The sequence below is a fragment of the Lepidochelys kempii genome, chromosome 11, assembly GCF_965140265.1.
Source record: "Lepidochelys kempii isolate rLepKem1 chromosome 11, rLepKem1.hap2, whole genome shotgun sequence".
Classification (NCBI taxonomy): Eukaryota; Metazoa; Chordata; order Testudines; family Cheloniidae; genus Lepidochelys; species Lepidochelys kempii.
This window is the reverse complement of record NC_133266.1, coordinates 36,826,935-36,854,281: the sequence shown is the minus strand read 5'-3', so window position 1 is coordinate 36,854,281 and position 27,347 is coordinate 36,826,935. Positions and strand designations below refer to the sequence as shown.

Genomic DNA, 27,347 nt, shown 5'->3' with positions numbered 1-27,347 from the left:
TTCCGGCCACCATGCGCGTGTGCACGCACATACCTTATTGGAATGGACATGAACAACAAATCTCGAAGAACAACAGTTACAAGACGTTAGTAACTGTTTTTTCTGCCACCTTTACTTATGTTGATTAGTACCTTATTTAGCTATTAGGCTAATTGATGGAGTGAAGTACTGCTCCGTTTGAGTCAGGGTGGCAGATTCTGGATCTAAATAAATAAATTGATACACTTCTGTCATGTCTTTCCATTTGGTTTCAACAATTAGAGCCTGTGATAGCAGCTCAGTTTTTTAAGTAGGAGCAGCATTTTCCTCTGAAATGAGAGAGAGATGAATAAGTAAGAAAATATTCCAAGGATGGAAGAGCGAAAGAGGAGAGAATAAGAGAGGCATTCTAAGTGTTCCAATTCTGTCTCCGCTTTGTAATAGAGTATAACCAGATACTTTTTTCTCTTGAGAGGTCCTTAGCATCGCTTATGGAACCCTGAGCATATATCTTTTTCCCATTTTAAGTAATGTCCTTACCCCCACTACTCCAGTCACTCATTTGGAGCCAATTAGAAAAGCAGTTTAAGTGACTACAGCAGCATCAAATGAGAGAACCAAGGCACTCACTTGGACTAAGCATGTTTCCTTGGCAGCATTCCCAGTCCATATTTGCCTGAAGAGTGAGAGTCCTGCATGAATAATTGAGCTGCTTCCTCACACTTCACTGCGACTCCTTTTGAGAGCATTATGGTGACTAATTTGTTCGTTTTTTCCAAGCAGTATTTTTTTACTACTATGCATAAAATAGCAACTTTTTCCTGTTATCTTTTGTATAGCAATTGCTAGCTGTTACACATGTTCTTCAGCTTGGAATTTGGAAATTGTGTGAGGAATTTGCTTTTCTGAATATTTAAATGTGAACTATTCATGTTCTAAAACCTAAATCACATAGATCCATAGATCTTGAGTATTTCACACGTTTTCTCATTTGCTGTTGCATCTAAAGTGATCATCACTGACAGTTCTCCATTTACTAACTACCACACTTTAGTTGTTTCCCAGGGTGGATAAAATCATAATTAAAAATATTTTGTGATTTTTTTTTAGTATTTAAATCTATTTAATTCAGATTTTTTATTTACACCATTTTTATTTCTTTGCTTCTTTTTATATAGTCTTAATTGCCAAATTGGATATTTTGTAATGATCTTTAATTATTTCTGAATTTTTAGAATTTCAGATTTTACAGAGATTTATTTTTTCTATGAAGAATTTTCACACTTAAAATGCACATATGTGCTGAAGAAAACATGTCCCAGCCTTATTGACATCCTTACTGTGAGAACAACACAAACTCAAGCACAAAATCGATAGGCAAATATCCCACGTTTACACCCACACTCTTTTGATATATAAAAGAAGTCAAGACAGCTGAAATCCTTCAGTTAAGTTACACTCCTCCATGGGGCTGTGCTCCTAAATCACTTAGGAGTAAATCCAATAGGGACTTAGGTGCTGCTTCACTCAGCATTGGAGTGCCTAACTTTCAGGCACCTAGTCACCCGGTGGAATCCACAGCTCCAAGTTATGCACTTAGGCTCCTGGTACAATGCGTGGGGAGGAATGGGTGCTTAAGAATGGGATCCACAAAAGCCAGCAAGCTGAGCAGGGAGCTGTCTAAAGGAGCCAATTGCAGATGCTGAGGAGAGGTTGAGGCCTAAGCCTTGCCACTGTCAAAGAGTTAGGTAAGTCAGGGCTGAAGGGAGGTGCCAGTCTCCATTAGGGATTCACATGAATCCTCTGCTGAAGTTGGCATCCTAAGTTGTTTCTTGGAAGAAAGGTGGTAGTGCACATCTAACTCTGCGCAAAATGCCCCGGGGGGACCTAGGAGGAGGAGGAGGTAAGAAAAGGGACATACCCTCCCTTGTAGGCTTTATAGTTAGTGGGAGACTGGTGTTTGACACATTTCCCCCCCTCCCCCCCATGCCTGATGTGGTAAAGGTATTTGAACTTGGGGTTCTCGCCTCTTAGGTGAGTACCCTAACCACTAGACTATAGAGTTAGTCTGACTCTCTGTGGCCCAATGCATATTTAACTAACTAGTTATATACAGTGGAACAGCATCAGCTGCAGAGACAGAGAGATCTGGGCCTTAGGCCCCAATCCTGCAAATACTTACACATATTAATTTTACTACCGTCAGTAGCATCAAATGATATCAATAGGACTGCCCACAGTAGTAAAATTAAGCACGTGCATAAGAGTTTGTAGGAATAGAAGCTTAGGTGCTTTTGAAATATACATTTTAAAATCCTAACTTTAAGCTCCTGTATTTGCAAATATTGGACTGTATATATATTACAGAATTCACAGTCACTTTGTTTTATTGAAAGTCTAAATAAATTTTCATTGTTAACTGTGAAGCAGTTTTGTTTTGAAGTGACAAAGATTTTATGCCACAAAGCTTTTTTTTTTTTTTTTTTTTTTTTTTTAGCAAAAATACAATTTTACACCTGGCTTTGCAAACCCGATGCATATAATTACTGGTAACTTTGAGTTCCGCGTATCTACTCATGTTATTAATGGGACTATTCATATGTGGAAAATGATATATCTGTTTGTTGTTTGTAGGATCAGGGTCTTAATTTTCAGTATTTTGGGTTTTCATATAGCAGTTGCGTAAATTCAAAGAAGAGATTCTAAGAGCAGTTGCACTTAAAAAAATACTGCACTTTTTATGTCAATGTAAATTTTAATCTAAATTTGTAATGCCACAGATTTTCAAATTAATTTTGCAAAGGCTCAACCTGATTTAAATCAATGATTAAAAATCAAGTGATTTAGACTATCTTGATTTAAACTGTTCCACCCTGTTGCTCCCTATTCTAAGGTAAGGGTAGAATTTCCAGTCTCTTGGAAACCACAGAACGATAACTATTTCTAAATGCTGACACTAATGGCAGCAGTTGTGTGAACAAATTTATAAAAATGAAGGATTCTTTAAAGCTTTTGATGTAAGGATATTAATCTGATTATTTAATTAGAAATCAGTTTAAACCTTTAATGAATAATCAGTTAGATTCTGTATGGGTTAACCACTGTCTCCTGTAAAAATTAGAATTCCTTCCAGACAACAAGAAAATTATACACAGATTTTCCTGACCCTTCTAATGTCTAGGCAAATGTTAAGAATTAACTGTGCTAAAATAGAGGATATAGCCAATGTGTGAAATGTTCAGAATACTTGTCTTTATGGAATGGGAATATTAGCAAGAACTTGTGGAAACTAAGAGTTGTATGGACGTACCGTTTCTTATCATATAAGCTATTTCTCCATGCTAGGAACAGCAAGCAAAGTTAAAGGTTAAAGCATCAAGAAAAGTGGGGGTATATTTCAATACATGAAGGCTTTGTATGGTGTAATTTTGAGTAGGAGCATGGGAAGTAAAAGAACAAGAAAATTTTCTTCCCTTCCTCCCTTTTATGAACTAGAGAGAGCACATTGCTATTGAGCAAGATAACATCCTGGTAACTTCTAGTGGTATGTCCCCATGTATCTATAAACTTCTATATGGGCGGCAATATACTTCCTAGACCTCCTGGTTACAGCCATGTTCTGCAGAACCAGTTAGCCCTATGCAAAATCTGTAGATGGTAAAGCAATTTAGTTCAATTATCAATCAGTACCAAAAGCTGGCTCTGTTTCCCCACATGCTATAGGAATGCTGTGCTCTTTTTTGTTACTTTATGTTGTTAGCGATTACAGTAGAACCTCAGAGTTATGAACACTTCAGAAATGGAGACAGGTTTCAGAGTGATAGCCGTGTTAGTCTGTATCAGCAAAAAAAACGTGGAGTACTTGTGGCACCTTAGAGACTAACAAACTTATTTGGGCATAAGCTTTCGTGAGCTAAAACCCACTTCATCAGATGCATGGAGTGGAAAATACAGTAGGAAGATAAATATACACAGTACATGAAAAGATGGGGGTTGCATTAACAAGTGGGGGGTCAGTTCTAATGAGACAATTCAATTAAAGTAGGCTATTATCAACAGGAGGAAAAATCACTTTTGTAGTGGTAATCAGGGTGGCCCATTTCAAACAGTTGACAAGAAGGTGTGAGTAACATTAGCCTGGGAAATTAGTTTTTAGTTTTTGAAGTGACCCATCCACTCCCAGTCTTTATCAGGCCTAATTTGATGGTGTCCTGCATGGCCCCAGAGTATGCCAACATATTTATGGCTGACTTAGAACAACACTTTCTCAGCTCTTGTCCCCTAATGCCTCTACTCTACTTGCACTACATTGATGACATCCTCATCATCTGGACCCATGGGAAGGAGGCCCTTGAGGAATTCCACCAGAATTTCAACAATTTCCACCCCACCATCAACTTCAGCCTGGACCAGACCACACAAGACATCCACTTCCTGGACACTACAGTGCTAATAAGCGATGGTCACATAAACACCACCCTATACTGGAAACCTACTGACCGCTATACTTACCTACATGCCTCCAGCTTTCATCCAGACCACATCACACGATCCATTGTCTACAGCCAAGCTCTAAGATACAACCGCATTTGCTCCAATCCTTCAGACAGAGACAAACACCTACAGGATCTCTATCAAGTGTTCTTAAAACTACAGTACCCACCTGCTCAAGTGATGAAACAGATTGACAGAGCCAGAAGGGTACCCAGAAATCACCTACTACAGGACAGGCCCAACAGAAAGTGACAGAACGCCACTAGCTGTCACGCTCAGCCCCCAACTAAAACCTCTCCAGCGCATCATCAAGGATTTACTACCTATCCTGAAGGACGATCCCTCACTCTCAGACCTTGGGGGACAGGCCTGATCTCGCTTACAGACAGCCCCCCAACCTGAAGCAAATACTCACCAGTAACTACACACCACACCACACCACACAACAAAAACACTAACCCAGAAACCTATCCCTGCAGCAACTCCCGTTGCCAACACTGTCCACATATCTATTCAAGGGACACCATCATAGGACCTAACCACATCAGCCACACCATAAGGGGCTCATTCACCTGCACATCTACCAATATGATATATGCCATCATGTGCCAGCAATGCCCCTCTGCCATGTACATTGGCCAAACCGGACAGTCTCTACACCGAAGAATAAATGGACACAAATGAGCCATCAAGAATTATAACATTCAAAAACCAGTTGGAGAACACTTCAACCTCCCTGGACACTCAATAACAGGCTTAAAAGTGGCAATTCTTCAACAACAAAAACTTCAAAAACAGACTCCTACAAGAAACTGCAGAACTGGAATTAATTTGCAAACTGGACACCATCAAATTAGGCCTGAATAAAGACTGGGAGTGGATGGGTACCTACAAAAACTAAAAACTAATTTCCCCATGCTAATTTCCCCCTACTGTTACTCATACCTTCTTGTCAACTGTTTGAAATGGGCCACCCGGATTACCACTACAAAAGTGATTTTCCTTCTGTTGATAATAGCCCACTTTAATTGAATTGTCTCGTTAGAACTGACCCCCCGACTTGGTAAGGCAACTCCCATCTTTTCATGTACTGTGTATATATATCTTCCTACTGTATTTTCCACTCCATGTATCTAATGAAGTGGGTTTTAGCTCATATACATGTGCTAGTCTCTAAGGTGCCACAAGTACACCTCGTTGTTTCAGAAATGGAAGTTATTCATAACTCTGAAATGTTCTTACCTCTGAATAAACATTCTAGTGGTTGTTTCAAAAGTTTACAACTGAACATTGACTTAATACAACTTTGAAACTTTACGGAAGAAAAATGCTGCTTTAACCATCTTAATTTAAATGAAACAATCAGAATCAGTTTCCTTACCTTTTCAAATCTTTTTTTAAACTTTCCCTTTATTTTTTAGTACTTTACGTTTAACACAGTACTGTGCTGTCTTTGGTGGGGTTTTTTTCTTTTTTATCCCGTCTTTGCTGCTGCCTCATTGTGTACTTCAGGTTCCAAATGAGGTGTATGGTTGACTGGTCAGTTAGTAACTACTGCAGTGGTTGTATCGCTGAGAAATGCAGTCATAACATAAGGGATTTCATTATTAATTAGATACATCATATTTTATTGCTTTTACTTCTTTTATAACAAATACAGTAATAAGACACGAATATCCCGCCCTCTCCCCCGCAGAAAGGAAAGCAAGCCATAAAACCCTCTGTGATGCAAAAACAGTTTATACCAATACTTATTACATAGAAATAAAGTACTTTGAATATAATGTAAATCAAGAAACATTCCAGATTTAAGTAGTAACCTCTAGGATTAAGTTATCATAAATTAAACTCAAATATCATATACGCAGATTTATTTTTGTAATTATGATTATTTGTCTTATCCTGTGTTAATTCAGGCTCTCAAGCATCATCTGTTTTGAATTCAACATTATCTATTAATGTAGCTAAATGAGCAACTCACAGTTCAGGTGACAGGAAACTATTTTATGTTATAATTATTTTCTACTATATGGTATGAATAGGTAATATACTTGACAACTCAATAGCGTGTTTCTTTTTTGTTTTACTTTTTGCTTTTTTAAAATAATAAATCAGTACTTTTGAAGACTTAATTTGTTTTATAATCCGGTTCATAATTTTGGTTTACCCTGTCATTGCTTCAGCATTTTGCCATATAAATGCTATCCATGCTGGAATGATGAAAGCAAAAGCTTAATGTAATACTGTAGTGTACAGAAACGGTATTTTCTTCAGTTTCAGAAATGTTGTGGGCAAAAAGTTGATATTGATGCTGCTTGCTTCAATTTTTTAAATTAATACTCATACAAAAATTTGAAATAGGCTACATTATGTATAAATATTATTAGTTTAGAGGCAATATTCCAGATATTCAGATTGTATATAAAGAGTAAATTAGGAAATAACTAGTTCAATTATGTTAATAAAAGCTATCACAATAGCTTGCCCTACACCCTGTCATTAAGTTCTTTATATCTTCTCTCACAAATACAACAAAGTTACTTTTCCAAGCTATAGAAAAACAATATATTGACAAAGGTTTGGGGTATCCCCTTACATCTTCGTAAAATCAGGATTCTACTGAACATACCCTAGACACAGAATTAAAATAACATTCTACTCTCTGAACAACTCACACTTTTATGTGAATCCCGATATTGACAATTAAATAGTCTAATGTTATAACTTAGTTGTGTTTTTAACAGATGTAATTATCCTTTCAATACCTGGAGATTATACTATTTCCATAGTTTGTTTGAATTAATGTATAAATATAATTTGCTTGCTACTTCTGTTTTCACACGTGATTTTTTTTTTTAAATCGCCTTTAATTGGAATAATGCCTCTAACTGTTCTGTTGGCACTACTGAGGTATAGAAAGTATCTCTTAATAATGCAAGTCTGCGTTCATTAATATTAATTCCATACAACTGACTTTTTGTTGTGCTAAGTGTGCTTACATCATTCCCTACATACATTTAGCTATGTATCAGTGCAGCCATTACTGATGTTATATACTACATGGTAATAACATTGTAATAAGCCAGAGAATGATGTGATGAAAACTACTTTGATTTAGTTTGGTACTCAGACTTGTCTAAGGTTAACTATACAGTACAGCTCCATGCTTTTTTTAAATTATCAGGATACAGACTTTGATTACTTCGGCCAAGTGATCTTGCAATAATGGGGAACACCAAATAAATTCAGACATTTCTTTATATTACAGTTTAATTTAGTACTTCGGTAATTGTGTGCTAGCTGTTCTATATGTGTGTGTGTGTGTGTGTATATATATATATGTGTATATATATATGTATATGAAATATATTGATACATATATATCTGTATGTTGACAGGACAGGTATGAGCACCAGAGTAACCAGTAGTTTCAAAATGCACAGGAAAACACACGTGCATTAGCAAAAGAGAATGTAAAATAATGACTATTGAAATTAAATTAACATGCTTTTTTTTTCCTTTCTGAAATTTCAGAAATCTGAAAGGTATTGTTGAAAAAGCATAATATATGTTTACATGTCAATGGTTGCAGGTTATGAAAAAATTTTTAAATTAAGAATTGTCAATTCATATTTTTCTATTTGTGCAAATCTTTCTGTGCGGCTTCTTTTGGTTCGGTCATAGTGCTGGAAAAAACAGATGTGTCATTCACAGTATAATCTGTATTATAGTCAGAGTGGGAGAATAATTTGAATTATTAAAATACTCTTTTAATATTATTGAAGCTTAATTTCAGTTTTATAAGTTGCTTATCTTAGTGCCCAAATTACATGTCTGCATGCCCAATATAAAGTGTTTCCACTGGGGGAAATTGTGCTGTTTCTAATTTTGTGACCTCATTTACAGTATTATTAAGGCAAATTGACACAGTATCTTCTATAAAATGGAGAGGTCAGTGGTAATTCTAATCCATTTATAAATCTTTTGTCACATAAATCCGAACTACTTAGCTGCATCAGCCTGATGTTCAAGAAATAGCAGAAAACCTAGAGTAAAAAAATCATATATTTAATTTTTTCCTTTTATATTATGAAAACTTTTTTTTAAATGGCTCCCTCCAGAAAAAACAAACAAACCATAACAACAAAAACTTTTTAAAAATACCAGATTTTTCTGGAGAACAATTTTATCCTGATGGTTGGCAACCATCAGGATATTCAGTGTTATGGTTGAAGAGGCTGGTATGATGAAAGCTGCTCTCATCTTTAGGTTCCTAAATGATCCTGAAGCGCACAGTGTAATTTGTACTGATACAAAATGCAACAGGAGAAAAATATAGTAAGAAAACAATAGCAAATGACAAATCTCAAATGGACTTTGTATTAGAAAGGCCACTCAGTAAAAATACAGAGTTTGGTAAAAAAAAAAAAAAAATTCCTTACTATTTTTACTCCAAACATTTTATAATTCCATGTGATAACTAAAATAGCATGCCCTAGGGTTTACAGTTATAAAGATGCATCGTTTGCACACTTGTGGAGTGCTGACTGTGTTGGGTGGGGGTATGTATCTTAGGCCACATACACCAATGTTTGTTATTCCTTGCACATAGTGTTGCATACTTAATATTAATTACAATTCAAAATAAATATGCTGATAAAAATAAAGTCTATATTCTGGGCTTTCATTTGCAGAAATTAAATATTTACAGCTCATCTGAAGGTAGTACAATTGATATAACTTCCCTTGGAGAAGAAAAAGCAGATGTTAACTCTGAAGAAGCACTAGAACCAAAGGCCTGTTTTGCAGAAGGTATGGAAGGAACATTTTGGTGTATCAATTCCCATTAGTGCAGGCTGCTACAGTGTTATAGTCCAGGCTTAAATTAGGCTAGATGACAAGGGGTTGTAGACTCCAACCCCCAAATAAAGAGGGTTCTATGGTGAGCCGTCTGACGGTAAGAGGATATTCTAAAAGTATAAGCAACCTAAGGCCCTGACCCTACAATAATCTATACGTGTACTTACATTTACACATTGTTAACAGTCACATTGAACTCAATGTGACTGTTCCTGGTATATAAAGTTAAGCATATGCATAGTTTTTCCAGGATCAAGGCCTAAGACTTTAAATTTTGTAACAAATAAGAGACCCAGTCATGCAAACTCTCACTCATGTAAGTAGTCCCTTTGATGTCAAATGGAGCAGTCATATGAGTAAAAACTGCAGGATCAAGCCCTTCAGCCTTGTTTCTTGCAAAGAAGCCTACCCACACGTACATATCCTATTGACTCTAATGGAACTCTGTTTGGGTGTATTCTTTTGCAGGATTGGGCCCTAATGAAATCCCACAATGCATAATTAAAATTTTGTATGTTATCTTACAATATTTTACCATCTTTTTGATTTCTGATGAGTATATTTAGGGACTACATTTTAATCTTTAATTTATGACTAAAACCCTTTTTAACACTCTTGACATATTTTCATTCATGTTGGGTCAATATGAAACTTGTTGAAGGTCCTGCCCGGTCCTCTCGATCCATTAATAACATTTCAAAAATAAAATAAATGGAAATGTTTAAAATGGTACTGGTTATTCTTTTCTGACATTCTAATTACAGTTTTCTAAATTATGCCCATTTTATAAAAACCTAGTTTTACCAGAAAAGGTAGATTTAAATTATTGGAGACAGGTGAGGGATTGAGGCAAAGAAAGTTAATTCCATAAACTTCAAAGGGCCAAATTAGAAAAATCTGAACATTCAGAAATTTTGAGATGTCAAAAAGGTGATATTTTGGAATTTCATTTGTATAGCACCGTAAATGTACACACTGCTTAACAATGTGAAAAATCTGATAATAAAAATATGGAGTTCTTATAGAGAGCTTTTATCAGTAGAGCTCAAAGCACTTTATAAAGAAGGTTAGTATTATTATCCCCAGGTTCACAAACACAAAGGACAAAATCTATACAGCCTAGTCCTAGTTTTCCAAAAAGTTTGAAAGGCATCCTCAATGTAAGTTTTCACCATTTCACTTTGAACAATTTTTGCACTTCTATTTTTCTACAAAATTAAAATGTTTCATAACAACGTTGAAGCTTTTAAGATAGAACTTCAAATCAACATTTGGCTCAGATTAGGTCCCTTGTGACTTAGACTTGTTCTCACTTTTGTGTGAAAATGAACCCATTTTCAAGAAGAAAAAATTACAAACCATAAATATTTTTGCAACTCAGGACCATTTTCAAATTCTTAATGAAATGCAAAAAAACCACTAAATTTTTGAGTATTTCACGTTTTATTACCAATAGTTTTATCTAAATACATGATATGCATTGCTGTCAAGGATGTAACCAACTTTTAGTTAACTAGGCATTTTGAATAACTCAAGATGAGATTATTGGGGCTGTAAAGTATATGCTCTTGGTCATTCCAGTAAAAGTTGTAGGAGTATATAGTATTTTTATGTGAGCTGATGAAATACAGTATAGTCTATGTGGAGGGCCCTACCAAATTCGTGGCCATGAAAAATGCGTCACGGACTGTGAAATCTGGTCTTTTGTGTACTTTTACTCTATACTATACATATTTCATGGGAGAGACCAGCATTTCTCTCACTGGGGGTTCTCACCCAAAAGGGAGTTGCAGGGAGGTTGCGGTATTGCCACCCTTACTTCTTCGCTGCCTTCAGAGCTGGGTGGCCAGAGAGCGGCAGCTGTTGGCTGAGTGCCAGGCCCTCTCAGAGGTCCAGAGAGGCCAGGGCCACTTCCAGCTTTTGAGGCCCCTAGCCATAATAAAAATAAAAAATAATGACCCATGAAAACAAAATAAGGCACCAAAAAAAGAGAGAGACATAATTTGAATTTTTTTATTTAACAAATGCTTTTCTAGCCTTTTTTTGTGCAAGTGCACTAACTGAGGAAAAATCTAGGTTTCGTGCAATGTCACAGTTGATATTAAGCATGGTGAGCCCATTCAAACGCTCTTGTCCCATAGTTGAACAGTGATAGTTCTTCACCTGCTTCAACACATTGAAAGTGCATTAACCCAAAGCCACTGATGCAGGCAAACTGACAAAAATATGCAATGCAAGTGTCTAAATTTGAGGCCCCCTTTGAGCTTGAGGCCCAGGCCAAATGGCCCTCCTGGCTCCCCCTCTGATTGGCCCTGCTGAGCACCTAGCTCTGAAGGCAGCAATACCATACCATACCATGCCATCCTTACTTCTGTGCTGCTGTCTTCAGAGCTGGGTGGCCAGAGAGGATCAGCTGCTGACTGAGGACCCAGCTCTGAAGGCAGCAGTGCCGAAGTAATGGGTGGCAATACCCTACCATACCATCCTTACCTCAGCACTGTTGCTGGCAGTGGCTCTGCCTTCAGAGCTGGATTCCCAACCAGCAGCCACTGCTCTCTGGCCACCCAACTCTGAAGGCAGTACCACCATCGGCAGCAGTGCAGAAGTAAGGGTAACAATATTGCAACCCCCCCTATAATAACCATGTGGACCCCCCCACCCCCCCCACACACAACTCTTTTGGGCCAGGATCCCTACAATTACAACACCATGAAATTTCAGTTTTAAATATCTGAAATCATGAAATTTACGATTTTTAAAATCCTATGACCATGGAATTGACCAAAATGGACGGTGAATTTTGTAGGGCCCTATCTATGTGTAACAGATTGTCGTGGGAACAAATAACACTCCAGGGAGAGGTAGGATTTTACCTCTGGGGTCATTAAAATGTTTTAAGATATTTTATGTTTGACTCATCTCTTAAAAAGAATGGGAAAAGTGTTAGTGACCAAGTGGGCATGAAAGCTCTTGGGCTCTGCTAGAATATGAAATTCGCACAACTAAATCCTTCGGACCTCATAATGAAAACAGAGCTTTCCAAGGTGGAAGTGGACTATACAGATCAGTGGTTCCTAAACTTTTTACTAAGGTAACGCACCAACTGCATTTTGTCTTCTTTTGCAACCCACTCAGGGTCCAAACTGGGTGGGCAAAAATCATAGGCGTGGTGACCCCATGCAGAGATCTTAAAGCTCAGAGCAGGAAGCTGGGCTCACTCTCACTCTCCAACTCCATACAAACACTCCACGGCCTCCTCTCCACACCAGCCCTATGATCTAGAACCTTCCTGCGACTGGATCAGGAGCACCATCTGGGACATATTACTATAGATGGTTCTTACAAACCTATATTTCAAGAAAAGTTTACTTTTGTTCTAATCAGAATATTTATTGTTTTTCTCATCATATTTATTTGGGAAATTAGTATATTTTCCCAAACTTGTCTTAGGTAGAACCAGTAAGACAATATAAATTGTTAAAAACTGTATACAAAATAAATAATTATCGTAGTCATAAATTGTGCCTTTAATACACCCTATTTGTTAAATCCTGTAGAACACTTTTCCTTTATTTTGACACATTAATAAGTGTTCCAAGTTATAGATTAACAGCCATGTTAGTCTATATTCGCAAAAAGAAAAGGAGTACTTGTGGCACCTTAGAGACTAACCAATTTATTTGAGCATAAGCTTTCGTGGGCTACAGCTCACTTCATCGGATGCATAGTTATGTTATCTATAACTTAAGTGCCGGCAAATATGCTTATTGCTGTACAAGGCAAAAAAGTCTTTGCCATAAGGAGTTTCTATTCCAAAAGACAGACACAAATAAATTAAGATGTACTGCGAGACCCAGAGGATAGTTTTTAAACTGGAGGAAAGGGATTTCCTCAGTCTTTTTATCTTGCCTACTCTTGAGATGTCAGTCTTAGGCTTGATGATTTCGTATACATTTTTTATCAATTTATATTGTCTTACTGGTTCTACCCAAGACAAGTTTGGGAAAATATACTAATTACTAATTAGGTTGAATTTATAGAAGTCAGTTTTTCGGATATCATTTTTATATAGTCGATTGTGTGTGTCCCCACACAAAGTGCTTTAAGTGCATTAACTCGGCGGAGTGCTTCCACAGTACCCAGGCTGGTGTCGCCTTCCGGAGCGGTGCACTTTGGGTAGCTATCCCACAGTTCCCACAGTCTCCACCACCCATTGGAATTCAGGGTTGAGATCCCAGTGTCTGATGGGGCTAAAACATTGTCGCGGGTGGTTCTGGGTACATATCGTCAGGCCCCCTTTCCCTCCCTCCCTCCATGAAAGCAAGGGCAGACAATCGTTTCGTGCCTTTTTTCCTGAGTTACCTGTGCAGACACCATACCATGGCAGGCATGGAGCCCACTCAGCTCACTGTCACCATACGTCTCCTGGGTGCTGGCAGACGCGGTACTGCATTGCTACACAGCATCAACCCATTGCCTTGTGGCAGCAGACGGTGCAATAGGCCTGATAACCACCACCATAATGTCCGAGGTGCTCCTGGCCGCCTCGGTAAGGTCGGTCAGGAGCGCCTGGGCAGACATGGGTGCAGGGACTAAAATAGGAGTGGCTCGACCGGGTCATTCTCTTTAGTCCTGCTGGCAGTTCTATTGTACCGTCTTCTGGCGATCAGCCAGGAGATGAGGATGGCTAGCAGTCCTACTGCACCATCCGCTGCCAGGCAAAGATGTAAAAGATAGATGGAGTGGATCAAAACAAGAAATACACCAGATTTGTTTTGTATTCATTTGCTTTCCCCTCTCTCCCTCCCTGAAATCAACAGTCGACAATTGTTTCGGTGAGGTCTGTTGGGGCACCTTGAAAAGTTTAATGGAGATTCAGTCCTGCCTGAAATACCGGGGGGAGGGATAGCTCAGTGGTTTGAGCATTGGCCTGCTAAACCCAGGATTTTGAGTTCAATCCTTGAGGGGGCCATTCTGTGTGACAGTTGTTTTTGTTTCTCCTTGATGTAAAGCCACCCCCTTTGTTGATTTTAATTCCCTGTAAGCCATGTTGTCAGTCGCCCTTCCTTCCGATAGAGCAACGGCAGACAATCGTTCTGTGCCTTTTTTCTGTGCAGACGCCATACCATGGCAAGCATGGAGCCTGCTCAGATCACTTTGGGAATTAGGAACACATTAAACACCACGTACATTATCCAGCAGTATATGCAGAACCAGAACCTGGCAAAGCGAAACCAGGCGAGTAGGCGACATCAGCACAGCGACGAGAGTGATAAGGACATGGACACAGACTTCTCTCAAAGCACGGGCCCTGGCAATGTGGGCATCATGGTGCTAATGGGGCAGGTTCATGCAGTGGAACGTCGATTATGGTCCCGGGAAACAAGCACAGGCTGATGGGACCACATAGTGTTGCAGGTCTGGGATGATTTCCAGTGGCTGCGAAACTTTCGCATGCATAAGGGCACTTTCATGGAACTTTGTGACTTGCTTTCCCCTGCCCTGAGGCGCAAGAATACCAAGATGAGAGCAGCCTCACAGTTGAGAAGCGAGTGGCAATAGCCCTGTGGAAGCTTGCAACTCCAGACACCTACTGGTCAGTCGGGAATCAATTTGGAGTGGACAAATCTGCTGTGGGGGCTGCTGTGATACAAGTAGCCAACGCAAGCAAAGATCTGCTGATATCAAGGGTAGTGACCCTGGGAAATGTGCAGGTCATAGTGGATGGCTTTGCTGCAATGGGATTCCCTAACTGTGGTGGGGCCATAGACAGAACCCATATCCCTATCTTGGCACCGGAGCACCAAGCTAGCGAGTACATAAACCGCAAGGGGTACTTTTCAATAGTGCTGCAAGCACTGGTGGATCACAAGGGACGTTTCACCAACATCAACGTGGGATGGCCGGGAAAGGTACATGACGCTCGCATCTTCAGGATCTCTGGTCAGTTTCAAAAGCTGCAGGAAGGGACTTTATTCCCAGACCAGAAAATACCCGTGGGGGATGTTGAAATGCCTACAGTTATCCTTGGGGACTCAGCCTATCCCTTAATGCCCTGGCTCATGAAGCCATACACAGGCAGCCTGGACAGTAGTCAGGAGCTGTTCAACTACAGGCTGAGCAAGTGCAGAATGGTGGTAGAATGTGCATTTGGACGGTTAAAAGCACACTGGCAGAGTTTACTGACTCAGTTAGACCTCAGTGAAACCAATATTCCCACTGTTATTACTGGTTTCAGAGTAGCAGCCGTGTTAGTCTATATTCGCAAAAAGAAAAGGAGCCACAAATACTCCTTTTCTTTTTACTGTTATTACTGCTTGCTGTGCGCTCCACAATATCTGTGAGAGTAAGGGGGAGACATTTATGGTGGGGTGGGAGGTTGAGGCAAATCGCCTGGCCGCTGGTTACGCACAGCCAGACACCAGGGCAGTTAGAAGAGCACAGGAGGGCGCAGTGCGCATCAGAGAAGCTTTGAAAACCAGTTTCATGACTAGCCAGGCTACGGAGTGACAGTTCTGTTTGTTTCTCCTTGATGAAACCCCCTGCCCCTTGGTTCGCTCTACTTCCCTGTAAGCTAACCACCCTCCCGTCCTCCCTTCAATCACCGCTTGCAGAAGCAATAAAAGTCATTGTTGCTTCACATTCATGCATTCTTTATTAATTCATCACACAAATGGGGGGATAACTGCGAAGGTAGCCCAGGAGGGGCGGGGGAGGAGGGAGGGACAAGGCCACACAGCACTTTAAAAGTTTAAAACTTTAAAACTTATTGAATACCAGCCTTCTGTTGCTTGGGCAATCCTCTGGGGTGGAGTGGCTGGATGGCAGGAGCCCCCCCCCCCACCGTGTTCTTGGGCATCTGGCTGAAGAGGCTATGGAACTTGGGGAGGATGGCGGTTGGTTACACAGGGGCTGTAGAGGCAGTCTGTTCTCCAGCTGCCTTTCCTGCAGCTCAGCCATACGCTGGAGCATATTAGTTTGATCCTCCAGCAGCCTCAGCATTGAATCCTGCCTCCTCTCATCACGCTGCCGTCACCTTTCAGCTTCAGCCCTCTCTTCAGCCCTCCACCTCTCCTCCTGGTCATTTTGTGCTTTCCTGCACTCTGACATTGTCTGCCTCCACGCATTCGTCTGTGCTCTGTCAGTGTGGGAGGACAGCATGAGCTCAAAGAACATTTCATCGCGAGTGCGGTTTTTTCGCCTTCTGATCTTTGCTAGCCTCTGGGAAGGAGGAGATCCTGTGATCCTTGAAACACATGCAGCTGGTGGAGGAAAAAAAAAGGGACAGTGGTATTTAAAAAAACACATTTTATAGAATAATGGGTGCACGTTTTCATGGTAAACCTTGCTGTTAACGTTACATAAATAGCACGTGCTTTCGTTACAAGGTCACATTTTGCCTCCCCCCACTATGTGGCTAACCCACCTCCCCATGGCTAACAGCTGGGGACATTTCTGTTCAGCCACAGGCAAACAGCCCAGCAGGAACAGCCACCTCTGGATGTCCCCTTAAGAAAAGCACCCTATTTCAACCAGGTGACCATGAATGGTATCACTTTCCTGAGGTTAACACAGAAAGATAAAGAACGGATGTTGTTTGACGCCAGCAAACATACACTGCAATGCTTTGTTCTGCAGTGATTCCGACTATGTGCTACTGGCCTGGCGCGGTAAGTGTCCTACCCTGGTGGACGAAATAAGGCTGCCCTCCCCAGAAACCTTTTGCAAAGGCTTTGGGAGTACATCCAGGAGAGCTTTATGGAGATGTCCCTGGAGTATTTCCGCTCCATCCCCAGACACATTAACAGAATTTTCCAGTAGCTATACTGGCCGCGAATGCCAGGGCAAATTAATCATTAAACACACTTGCTTTTAAACCAGGTATACTATTTAAAAAGGTACACTCACCAGAGGTCCCTTCTCCGACTGGCGGGTCCGGGAGGCAGCCTTGGGTGGGTTCGGGGGGTACTGGCTCCAGGTCCAGGGTGAGAAACAGTTCCTGGCTGTCGGGAAAACCGGTTTCTCTGCTTGTTTGCTCTGAGCTATCTACAACCTCATCATCATCTTCTTCGTCCCCAAAACCTGCTTCTGTGTTGCGCCCATCTCCATTGAAGGAGTCAAACAACACGGCTGGAGTAGTGGTGGCTGAACCCCCTAAAATGGCATGCAGCTCATCATAGAAGCGGCATGTTTTGGGCTCTGCCCCGGAGCGGCCGTTCGCCTCTCTGGTTTTCTGGTAGGCTTGCCTCAGCTCCTTAAGTTTCACGCAGCACTGCTTCGGGTCCCTGTTATGGCCTCTGTCCTTCATGTCCTGGGAGATTTTTACAAATGTTTTGGCATTTTGAAAACTGGAACGGAGTTCTGATAGCACAGATTCCTCTCCCCACACAGCAATCAGATCCCGTATCTCCCGTTTGGTCCATGCTGGAGCTCTTTTGCAATTCTGGGACTCCATCATGGTCACCTCTGCTGATGAGCTCTGCACTCACCTGCAGCTTGCCATGCTGGCCAAACAGGAAATGAAATTCAAAAGTTCACGGGCCTTTTCCTGTCTACCTGACCAGTGCATCTGAGTTGAGAGTGCTGTCCAGAGCGGTCACAATGGAGCACTCTGGGATAGCTCCCGCAGGCCAATACCATCTAATTGCATCCACAGTACCCCAAATTCAACCCGGCAAGGCCAATTTCAGCGCTAATCCCCTTGTCGGGGGTGGAGTAAGGAAATAGATTTTAAGAGCCCTTTAGGTTGGAAAAAAAGGGCTTCGTCGTGTGGACGGGTGCAGGGTTGAATCGATTTTAACGCTGCTAAATTCAACCTCAACTCCTAGTGTAGACCAGGGCTAAGGGTTAATGTTTGTGAGACTCATGGAAGTAGTGAGTCTTTTGGAGGCACTTGAATGAGGAGAGAGTGGGGGCTTTGCACACTAGGATTGATATTTCATGCAGAGGGGCTACAGGGAGGAAGACATTAGGCTGTGAGTGAGAGAAAGAAAGTGGCAAGGCTGGTTTTGGAGAGGAGGGAGTGAGGGGGACACAATAAGAAACGGGATCCAAGATGTGTGCAGTGGTGCTGCCTAGCTTTCAAAGGCAAGAACAAAATGTTGATACAGTAGGGTACGAAGAAGTAGCAGAGGTATTCAAAGACGGGAGACTTGTGGGGTCATCTACAGATGAGGATGGCATTTTTAACAGCTGTGTAATTGATAAAATGAAGGGAAAGGCACTATAAGAACATAAGAACGGCCATACTCGGTCAGATCAAAGGTCCATCTCACCCAGTATCCTGTCTTTTGGCAGTGGCCCATGCCAGGTGCCCCAGAGGGAATGAACAGAACAAGTAATCACCAAGAGATCCTTCCCCTGTTGCCCATTCCCAGCTTCTGGCAAACAGTGGGAACTATGAAAATACTAAAAACTAACACTGTGGGAATCAAGGAGGCCAGAGAGGATGAAGCTGCAGATCTTTCCAGTGCCGGCGCCTGGCCACCTTCTTCCCCTGCCATAGCAGGATAGGGCTACAGACTCTAGCAGTCTAGCAGGGAATCTGCTGCAAATGTACCTTCACAGCATTTTTCAAAACCTGTTCCCCTCCCCCTGAAATTTTTGTCCATTTACCTCATACCCGTCTCATCCTCTTATCCATCTGCTGTTGCACAGCTTCTCTCTTCATTCATCTAATGACAGTACCACCCACCTTTGGAATTCAGATGAGGTCCACTGTTTTTGTGGGGGGATCCAGGACTAAGCCTTCCCTTCAGCTCAAACCTGGGCTGGAGGGGGAGAGAACCCCTGAAAGGACCCAAACATTCCCTCGTGGATACTAAAGTGGGTCCTCAGCTCTTGGGGGAAGAAGCAGTGCTCCTTTGCCTCTCACTATGAATTGGAGGATTTTCATGACGCTGAGGGGTAAGTTTTTCAAACCCCGGAGACTCCAGGTCCCAAAAAGGCAAAAGCATGTGTGTTCTTCACGAGGCAGCAATTAGTGTTGTTAATGAACAGGTAGGGTGAAAATCAGAGGTTCAGCCCCTCTTCCACGCTGCAGCATGACTGGGCATGCAAAGTAGCCTGTTACTCCTGTGAAGCCTTCCCTTAGCCAGAAGTGTAATGGGAATTGTGCCTGTCTGAGTTTCTGCCCAAGAACCTTGCTCTGCCAGGTAAAGAGGCTCAGTTTTCAGGCAGCAGCAGAATGGGAAATGTGTCTTTTGATCATCAGCCATAATCCTTTTTTTTTTCCCCCAGGGAAGGGGGCTTTGAGTTTGAAAGGCTGGGAAAGTGTCTTTCTCTCCACCCCTCCCCTACTCCACAGACTGGCTTCACACTAAAGCATAAGAAGCATGTCAGGCAGCCTGTGACCAGAACAGAGACTCATCAGGATTCCACACCCTGCAGAACTGCACCATTAGAGGAGTAAATGGGAAATCCCTTCCAATGTTCAAAAGGACCCCTGAGTTACTGAGTAAAGCCCTGAGTAGTAATAGGTTGCATCTGCAGTACTTGGGTGCTTGCCAGCCTGGGGGAGCAGGTAGGCAACCTTTTAGGCTCCTAGGGACATCTAACAAGCTACTTCCACAACTTCCACAAGTATTTGTACCGGTACCCCACTGTGGTGGCATGGTCCCCAGGCCAGGATGAATAATAACATGCTGTCTGTCCTCTGTAAATAGCCAGAGGAGCTACCACACATGCACCATTAGGAGAGAAGGAAAGGAAGAAAACTGCAGGACTTTCCCAGGACAGGGTGCCAGTGGCTTACAAGGAACTTTATTAACATTAGTGAAATGCCTTCCCTTTCAAGCAATATTAAATACATAGTTTCTGGCAGATGCGTTCTAAAAGGACATCTGATTAAAATCAAGTGTTAAACTAAAATGTGATATGAAAACAAAGAAATTTCATAAGATTTGGGAGCCTAAGTTTGGTGCAGCTGTAGCTTCACCAGCGAAACACCTTCAGAAGGAAAATTACTTCCAAAAGACCCCATAGATCATAAGAGTGATGACACAGTATACAGCAGTTTCAAAGCTGCAGCTATCACCATTCAGACCAAAAGTTTTTCATATATTTAGTAAGGAAAGCCTACTCAGTGGAAAGCAAGTAGCTCATCATCTAAGGGTATGATCCTTGTGACGTCTGGGGCTCTTTTCTTGTCAAACCCTTGATGTGATTTGTGACCAGAGCAATGGCTTTTAACTTGCTGGCCGCAAGGAAGCCATGTTACACCCTGAGTAGCAATCAGTCATCCTAAATAGATACCTTATACATCCAAATGCACAGATCAGAAAGAGCAGTTTGGGAAAACTTCAGATAAGTTAGTAGCTGAGAATACAGAGAGGCCTCAGACCTCACTATCAAAGCCAGCATAGCAATCTACTGGTTGCTACTAGCAGCAAGGGTATCCAGGAAGACACTATTACCATGGCAGAGGGAGAAATCTGAAGCAGAAGCTTCCAAAGAAACCTGCATAGATTTTTCTCCAAACCAACAATATCCTCAGCACGACAAAGACAAAATGAGCATTTGTGTATAAGAGGTCACAATTTCTGTAAAAGACTTCCTTCTGATCACCCTTTCTGCCCTCAGAATTTTAAGTAACAACTAGCAGTAGTCACAGCAAGGTACAGGTCATAAATTAGAAACCTATATCCTTTCATAGACAATAAGCTAGTCAGTGTCCTGCCCAGAGAAGCTGACCATTGATAACAGGAAAGCTGATGGAAAGGACTCATACCCACCAGTTCTTCAAAATCAAGAAGAGCTTCTGAACCCAATGTAGAGAATTGCTCACCCATGGGTCAAAACAGACATAGCTCTGGCCATAATTTTACCAACACAGCAAAGAATTGCAAAGATCCAAAATTTCACTGCATTGATCATTCCCTGGCAGAGGTCATCCATAACCTATTATTTCCAAAGCTAGGATTGCTAGTGCTATGCATTGGCTTCATCCCTTGAGTGGGCTTCTCTGAATCACTTTTTGAGGTCCTTTTTGCACACTCCTGATGCCATGCAATGCATTAGGTGTCATTCTCAGATGACATGTGAATTGTCCTTTGTGGAACAGGTAAGTACAAATAATGTGCTCAAAGTTAACCCAGTTTCTACTCTAGACCCTTGTGTACTCACTATGGACGCAAGCCTTGCAGTATGGGTAGCATACCTGGCAGACAAATTTTCAAAATCTCGTAGTACACATTCTTTAGATCACTTTGACAGTTCTACAAGTGGTATGTTTGAACAAAAATATAAACCCCACCAAACCCCCAGCAGACATGGCCATGTGAAATTGAACCATGTGGCCACGTGGTTCTAGTCCAATATCCTGTGTATGACAGTGGCCAGTATCAGCTGCATTTCAAACTATTTCATAAAATCAGTGGAAATTTGTATCTGGAAATGCTCTTAAATCAATTTAAACCTGTTTCATATCAGTTTAGCTTGCCTGTGTAGGTTTTCTTTTCATATATAGATATCTGTTGTTTAGTTTGGCCTCAAGATTGTCCTGGCATGAATGTTGTGATATGTTCAGTGTTATCAGTTCTTGTGATATTTGATGTTTTCCTTAAAGCCCCACCCTGCTCCTGAAGTTACGTTGTTAACGAAATCTCAGGCTTTTTTTTTTTTAAAAGTTTCTAGCCCTCCTAGATGCAGCAGAATGCTTGAGTGCACCCTAAAGACTCAGAAACCAGAAGACACAAAATGAACCCAAAATGTATTATTCTTTTAAATTTCATGATATTTACTACACTCTCATTATGTTTGAGGCCTGACTCATGATTTTGGAACATTTGAGATTGGCAATACTGTATCTGGTCAACATTTCAGATACCCCTTTCCCCTGCCCCCCACCCCCCCATCAGATGGGGAGGAAAGTAAGTGATGTTTGATTGAACTAAAAAGAATGATACCTTAACTCCCTGGTGATGAGTAGAGAAGAGAGTCAGAGCAGGCCTCTCCTTATATACAAATGCATGAAGGAATATGCAAAAAGGAGAGGAGTGTCTCTCAAATTGACTAAATGATAATTTTCTGACATGTAATAAACAGATTTCCAGTTTTCAGAAATTTTCTTCCTGTATGAATTCAGAGGTTGATTCCTATTGTATTACATTTGACTTGGCTAGAAATCTGGAATTTTACTGTCTCAATTATCTTTTGATCCTCAATCAATTGGTGGTTACATTCTGTAAGTATGAACTCATGGCCTTTCCTCTAGATTTATTCAGAAACAACAAAAAAATCCTTCTCCCTCCAAAAAGATACAATATTATCTTACAAGAGCAACAAGGTATGTTGATGATGGGAGATGTGGAAAGGAGGGGTACACCAAAATGTGGTTTCAGTGCTGTGTCTGCATAAAATTAGTGAATACCATTCTCAGATCACATTCAGGCTGACACCACTGGTGATAATTTACAAACAGGGAAGTAAAATAGCCCAGTCTTATTAATTTTTATTCCAGTAGGAGAAAAGGGAAACGTAATAGTGTTCTCCAAATTGGGAGGAAAAAACAACAACAAAGGAACAAAATCAATGGGACTACTTGCATAAGCAAAAACGTGAGCAGAAATATAACCCCAAATCACCAAGGAAGTGCGTTAAATTTCAAAGTTGGTGTCAAAAGTAATAGGATTTAAAACAAAAAAAGAACAATGCCAAAAAAGATAGCTATGGTGCTGACATTTCACACCAGTCAGCATTTATCTTTGATGTCTGCAACAAGGTGGATTATGCAGGCGTTTAAATATTTCTGACAGGAACTAAATATTTTAATCATACAGCTTGCTGAGATTTCCTGATGTGGATAAACCATAATTAGCGTGTGTATAAATTCTGTTTTTTCTCCCACTGAAAAACATATTGAATATCACTATTATTTTGTGCATGTGTACAACAGAATTGTTATTCACAAGTTATAGCGTTCAAGTAAATCTCTTGGAAAAAGGTTCATAGAAATTGAAAGGGGAACTATCAAGGTAAAATCATTTTTGAAATAAAAGTTTGTTATTAATTAAAAGTCAAATCCTGCAGCGACTTGTGCCATACATAACTTCACTTTATCCAGTGGATTACTTATGTGAATAAATATTTGCAGAATTGGGTTTGATGGGATAAATGGTGCAAAACACTTACTACATTATTTGCTGCTGTTGAGTAATCTGCCTATGGAACTACTCACAATAGTAAGCCCTACAACTGGTAAATCTTGGTAGGATCTGGTTCTTAAACTTAGTAGATATAATTAAAACAGCATTTTAAAAAAATCTAATTTATTTCTGACTCTAATTTTTCAGTAGAGAAAATATTTCCACAAAAGGAAACTTATTTTCATGTTAGGCTACACAGAAACTTGATTCTACCCCCTCACCAAAAAAACCTACATTTTGAGTCCAAATTACTAGACTGACCATTTTACAATATCCTAGTATATAATTACACTGTTTTAATTAAAAATACTGTCATATTTTCTTAGGGACCAATCCTACAAAAACACACATGTGGAACATATTCATATGAGTGATGTTACTCATGTATAAATGTCTACAGGATCAGTCCTTTAGTCTCTGCCTTCTGGTAGCTACGATTTGTTTTCTAGTTCTGTATGTACATTTTATAAAAAAGTTGTAAATGAAAGTGAGCTCAACTATATCATTGTCTCTGATTCCCTGTTTGATGTAGAGTCAGGAGGATAGCAGAAACTTAGTATCAAAATTTAACTTGTCAGCAATGATTTACTATTTCAAAATAATATCACAAATTGATTTGTCAAAATTTATTGTCCTGATTACTAGGCTGTGTGCGGAAGTTCAAGTTCTGTCAAGTCAGCCTAGAAGATAAGAAAGGAAAAATCTGGTGGAATCTTCGAAAAACCTGCTATAAGATAGTAGAACACAACTGGTTTGAAACCTTCATTGTCTTCATGATTCTCCTCAGCAGTGGTGCTCTGGTAAGTGAAATGTGTAACAGGCATAATATTTCTGAGAGAAAACACGATTTAGAAGAGTGGTTAATCAAAGAGATACGTATAGCACAGGTTTTTTTCCACTAGGAAAAAAAATGATTTTTAAAAAATATTTTAATAAAAAATGTCTCATCTGGGGACACCCAGAATTCCCTTATCCTACCATTTAATAGAGGTTAGTTCTTCACACTGTTCTGGCCAGAGCTTGTATTACGGTCAGGTTGTGAGTGTGTGGAATTTCCCTTTCAGCATTCTGGCTGGCTGAGACCCGAATACTTGCAGGAGCATTGGGAAAATACACACAAAAATAGAGGCTGTAACACCTGTACATATGTATGAATTCATACCTTCGCTAGACCACTTTCTTTTCCTTATTCGGTATCTAGCCATATCCCCTTTGGAGTCTCTGTCAGCCCTGTCTTTGGTTGCTGAGAATACAGTAGCAGAGATGTGGCTGCCCTATGTGTGTAACTCTCTTTCCCTCCTTGTGTACCTCTGTGGGGCCAGCCACAATCTAGCTTTTATTATTTTATGGGGAAATGGGAGTGGTGGTCAAACCCAGATTTTGTAAAAGTCTGATCAGATGAAAAAGAAAACAAATATAAAACGACATGTAAAAACTCTTATCAAGGTTCTTGGATCATACTCCTGTATAAATTCCTCCAGCCAAATTCCTCTCTCTCTCCCAGCCTTCTGGGTGTCTTTTATTGCATAGAGAGAGCTCATAGATTTTAACATGTTCTTTATCATTGCTGCCTTTTAATTTGTCAGATTACCTTCAGCTCTGTCTACCCCTTGCCACTGCACACACAGAATTCTGGGGTAATGTTGTAGTAGCAAAAACATCAGCAGTTGAGGTCATTGTGACAAATTGGTAGATAGCAGGTGGGAGGAACAGTTGGACTGCAAGATGATGGGGAGGGGAGGAGAGTTTTCGGTGTAAGAAACTGCAGATGAGTGCATGGTTGGGGAGCTGGTTTTAGAGAATAGGACGAATGGGGTCCAGGCTGTCAATTTCCATTTAGGAGCAAGAGTCCATGGGTAGACATGGGAGGGTAACAGGTGAACTGCGTGATTTTGGTGGTTGACTAGACAGCAACAAGATGCTTTTTTTTTTTTTAAGGAACAATGCTTGTAAACACTTTAAAAAAAATCCCACAATGGTGTAGCAAGGACAAGGAATCCCTAGACAAGGAATCCCTGTGAACTTTCAGGGCCTAACTTTCAGTGATACAGATTACACAGATGTGTATTTCTTATAATCCTAACCTTTCCCTTAGGGCATGACTCTAATTTAAAATTGATATTTCTGATGTGTCGTCTCTAGGCTTCATGACTGCTTGCTAGGCATCCGGTAACAGGGTATGGGGCATTAACTTGCTTCTCACCAAATTAATAAATCATCTTCTGGGCCACTTAATTTCTATCAAATTAAATTTATTGTATGAAAAGTTCTATTTGTGTAAGTAGTAACTTTGACTAGTAGAGGGTATTTTTTATTCACATATTAGAAACAGATCTTCGTATCCATGTTTTATAAGGATAAACCATTGTTACATAATTGTCCTAATTTCTTTGCACAGTCAACATATGAGTTTCACTTTAATTACCCATTTACCCTTCCATTATTTTTTACACACCTACATACCCCAGCCTAGTCTGGCAAAAATCTCCAAATTACATTTTTTAAAAATTCTCTAGGTTTGTAGCCAAAATCTCATAAGCTATTCATTTATTTTGACACTCTATCATATATCCTGCTTGTGTCTTAAAAAGAGACACCTGGAAACAAGTGTCTGTTTATATTTCCTGTAGTTATTCACTGCATGAGCTGTCATTTGAGGGTTAGGGATGTGTCACTTACAGTATACGGCATTGGGTCATTGTGCCTCATTTCTTCTTGCCCCATACTTATTGCATACTTTTGTGAGCTGCAAGTATTCATGTGTAATATTGCCTTATGCACTGAATTGAGATTTGGCTTGTCTGAGTTACAGGGTCTGTGTCTGGGATGCCAGTAGACAGTTTTCTAAAAACCTTTGGATTGTTGTAGATCACTCCCATCACCATGTACCAAAGACTCAAATCTCAAAAATATATTTTATAATCAGTGATAAATACTACCTGCAGAAAACATCCTGAATTGGAAAGTGATTTACCCTTTCCTTTTCATCTTTGGCCCATGCAGCCTAAATTGCAACTTGCAAAGGCTTATGAATACTGAACTTGAATACTATTTGTTTGTTCACAGGCTTTTGAAGATATATATATTGAAAAGCGTAAGACTATCAAGATCATGCTAGAATATGCTGATAAGGTCTTCACTTACATCTTCATTCTGGAAATGGTGCTAAAATGGGTCGCCTATGGTTTTCAAACCTATTTCACCAATGCCTGGTGCTGGCTGGACTTCCTGATTGTTGATGTATGTAGTGTATTTTCTAAATAACCTATTTTTACTCTTCTCTAAGTTAGCCATCCTACATAACTCATTGTTAGTGACATGTATAATGAGGACAGTATTCTGGGTTAAAAATGACCAAAAAATCACGACTGGTGAACATTTTCCTGATGCCTTGTGGTTATTTAATGGCTCATTAAAACTGCATTTGTATGTTCCATTTCATTCTGCATCTTCTGTTTGTTTTCAGCAGTAATCCTCATGTTGATTTTCTAGCATTCCTGTTCGATGAGGTGGCAAGACAACTTTAAATATAACCTCTACCATTTTTCAGCCACTTCTGATCTTCTAAAGCAGTGATGGGTAATCTGCGGCCCACGGGCCACAAGAGTAATCCACTGGTGGGCCGCCAGACAGTTTGTTTACATTTGCATGGCCACCCGCAACTCCCAGTGGCCACAGTTCGCCATTCCCGGCCAATGGGAGCTGTGGGAAAGTGCGGGCCGCAGGAACATGCTAGCCACCACTTTCTGTAGCTCCCATTGGCCAGGAACAGTGAACTGCAGCCACTGGGAGCTGCGGGTGGCCGTGCAAATGTAAACAAACTGTCTGGTGGCTCGTAAGCAGATTACCCTGACAGGCCGCAGGTTGCCC

At 40.4% G+C, this 27,347-nt stretch overlaps 2 protein-coding genes across 7 annotated transcripts in view; one reads left to right on the top strand and one right to left on the bottom strand.

The window, feature by feature from the left end:
• Positions 1 to 27,347, bottom strand: part of LOC140895607 (uncharacterized) — a 169,581-nt gene that overhangs the window by 48,592 nt on the left and 93,642 nt on the right. For 4 of the 6 annotated variants that reach the window (XM_073305725.1, XM_073305728.1, XM_073305729.1 and 1 more), the window contains 2 exons: positions 17,242 to 17,837; positions 15,963 to 16,595 (listed from right to left, as the gene is read on the bottom strand). The exons of 1 other annotated variant lie outside the window; for it this stretch is intronic. In XM_073305725.1, the coding sequence (XP_073161826.1) occupies positions 16,366 to 16,595; positions 17,242 to 17,791 (780 nt within the window). In that variant the 5' untranslated portion in view covers positions 17,792 to 17,837 and the 3' untranslated portion in view covers positions 15,963 to 16,365. Of the gene's footprint in view, positions 1 to 15,962; positions 16,596 to 17,241; positions 17,838 to 27,347 lie in introns of those variants that run through there. One more of the 6 variants, XM_073305730.1, reaches the window with a different exon arrangement.
• LOC140895608 (sodium channel protein type 2 subunit alpha-like) overlaps positions 1 to 27,347 on the top strand; it is a 204,534-nt gene that overhangs the window by 139,951 nt on the left and 37,236 nt on the right. The window contains exons 18-20 of the mRNA XM_073305731.1: positions 9,168 to 9,285; positions 24,123 to 24,277; positions 26,544 to 26,717. Coding sequence (XP_073161832.1) covers positions 9,168 to 9,285; positions 24,123 to 24,277; positions 26,544 to 26,717 — 447 coding nt within the window. The remainder of the gene's footprint in view (positions 1 to 9,167; positions 9,286 to 24,122; positions 24,278 to 26,543; positions 26,718 to 27,347) is intronic.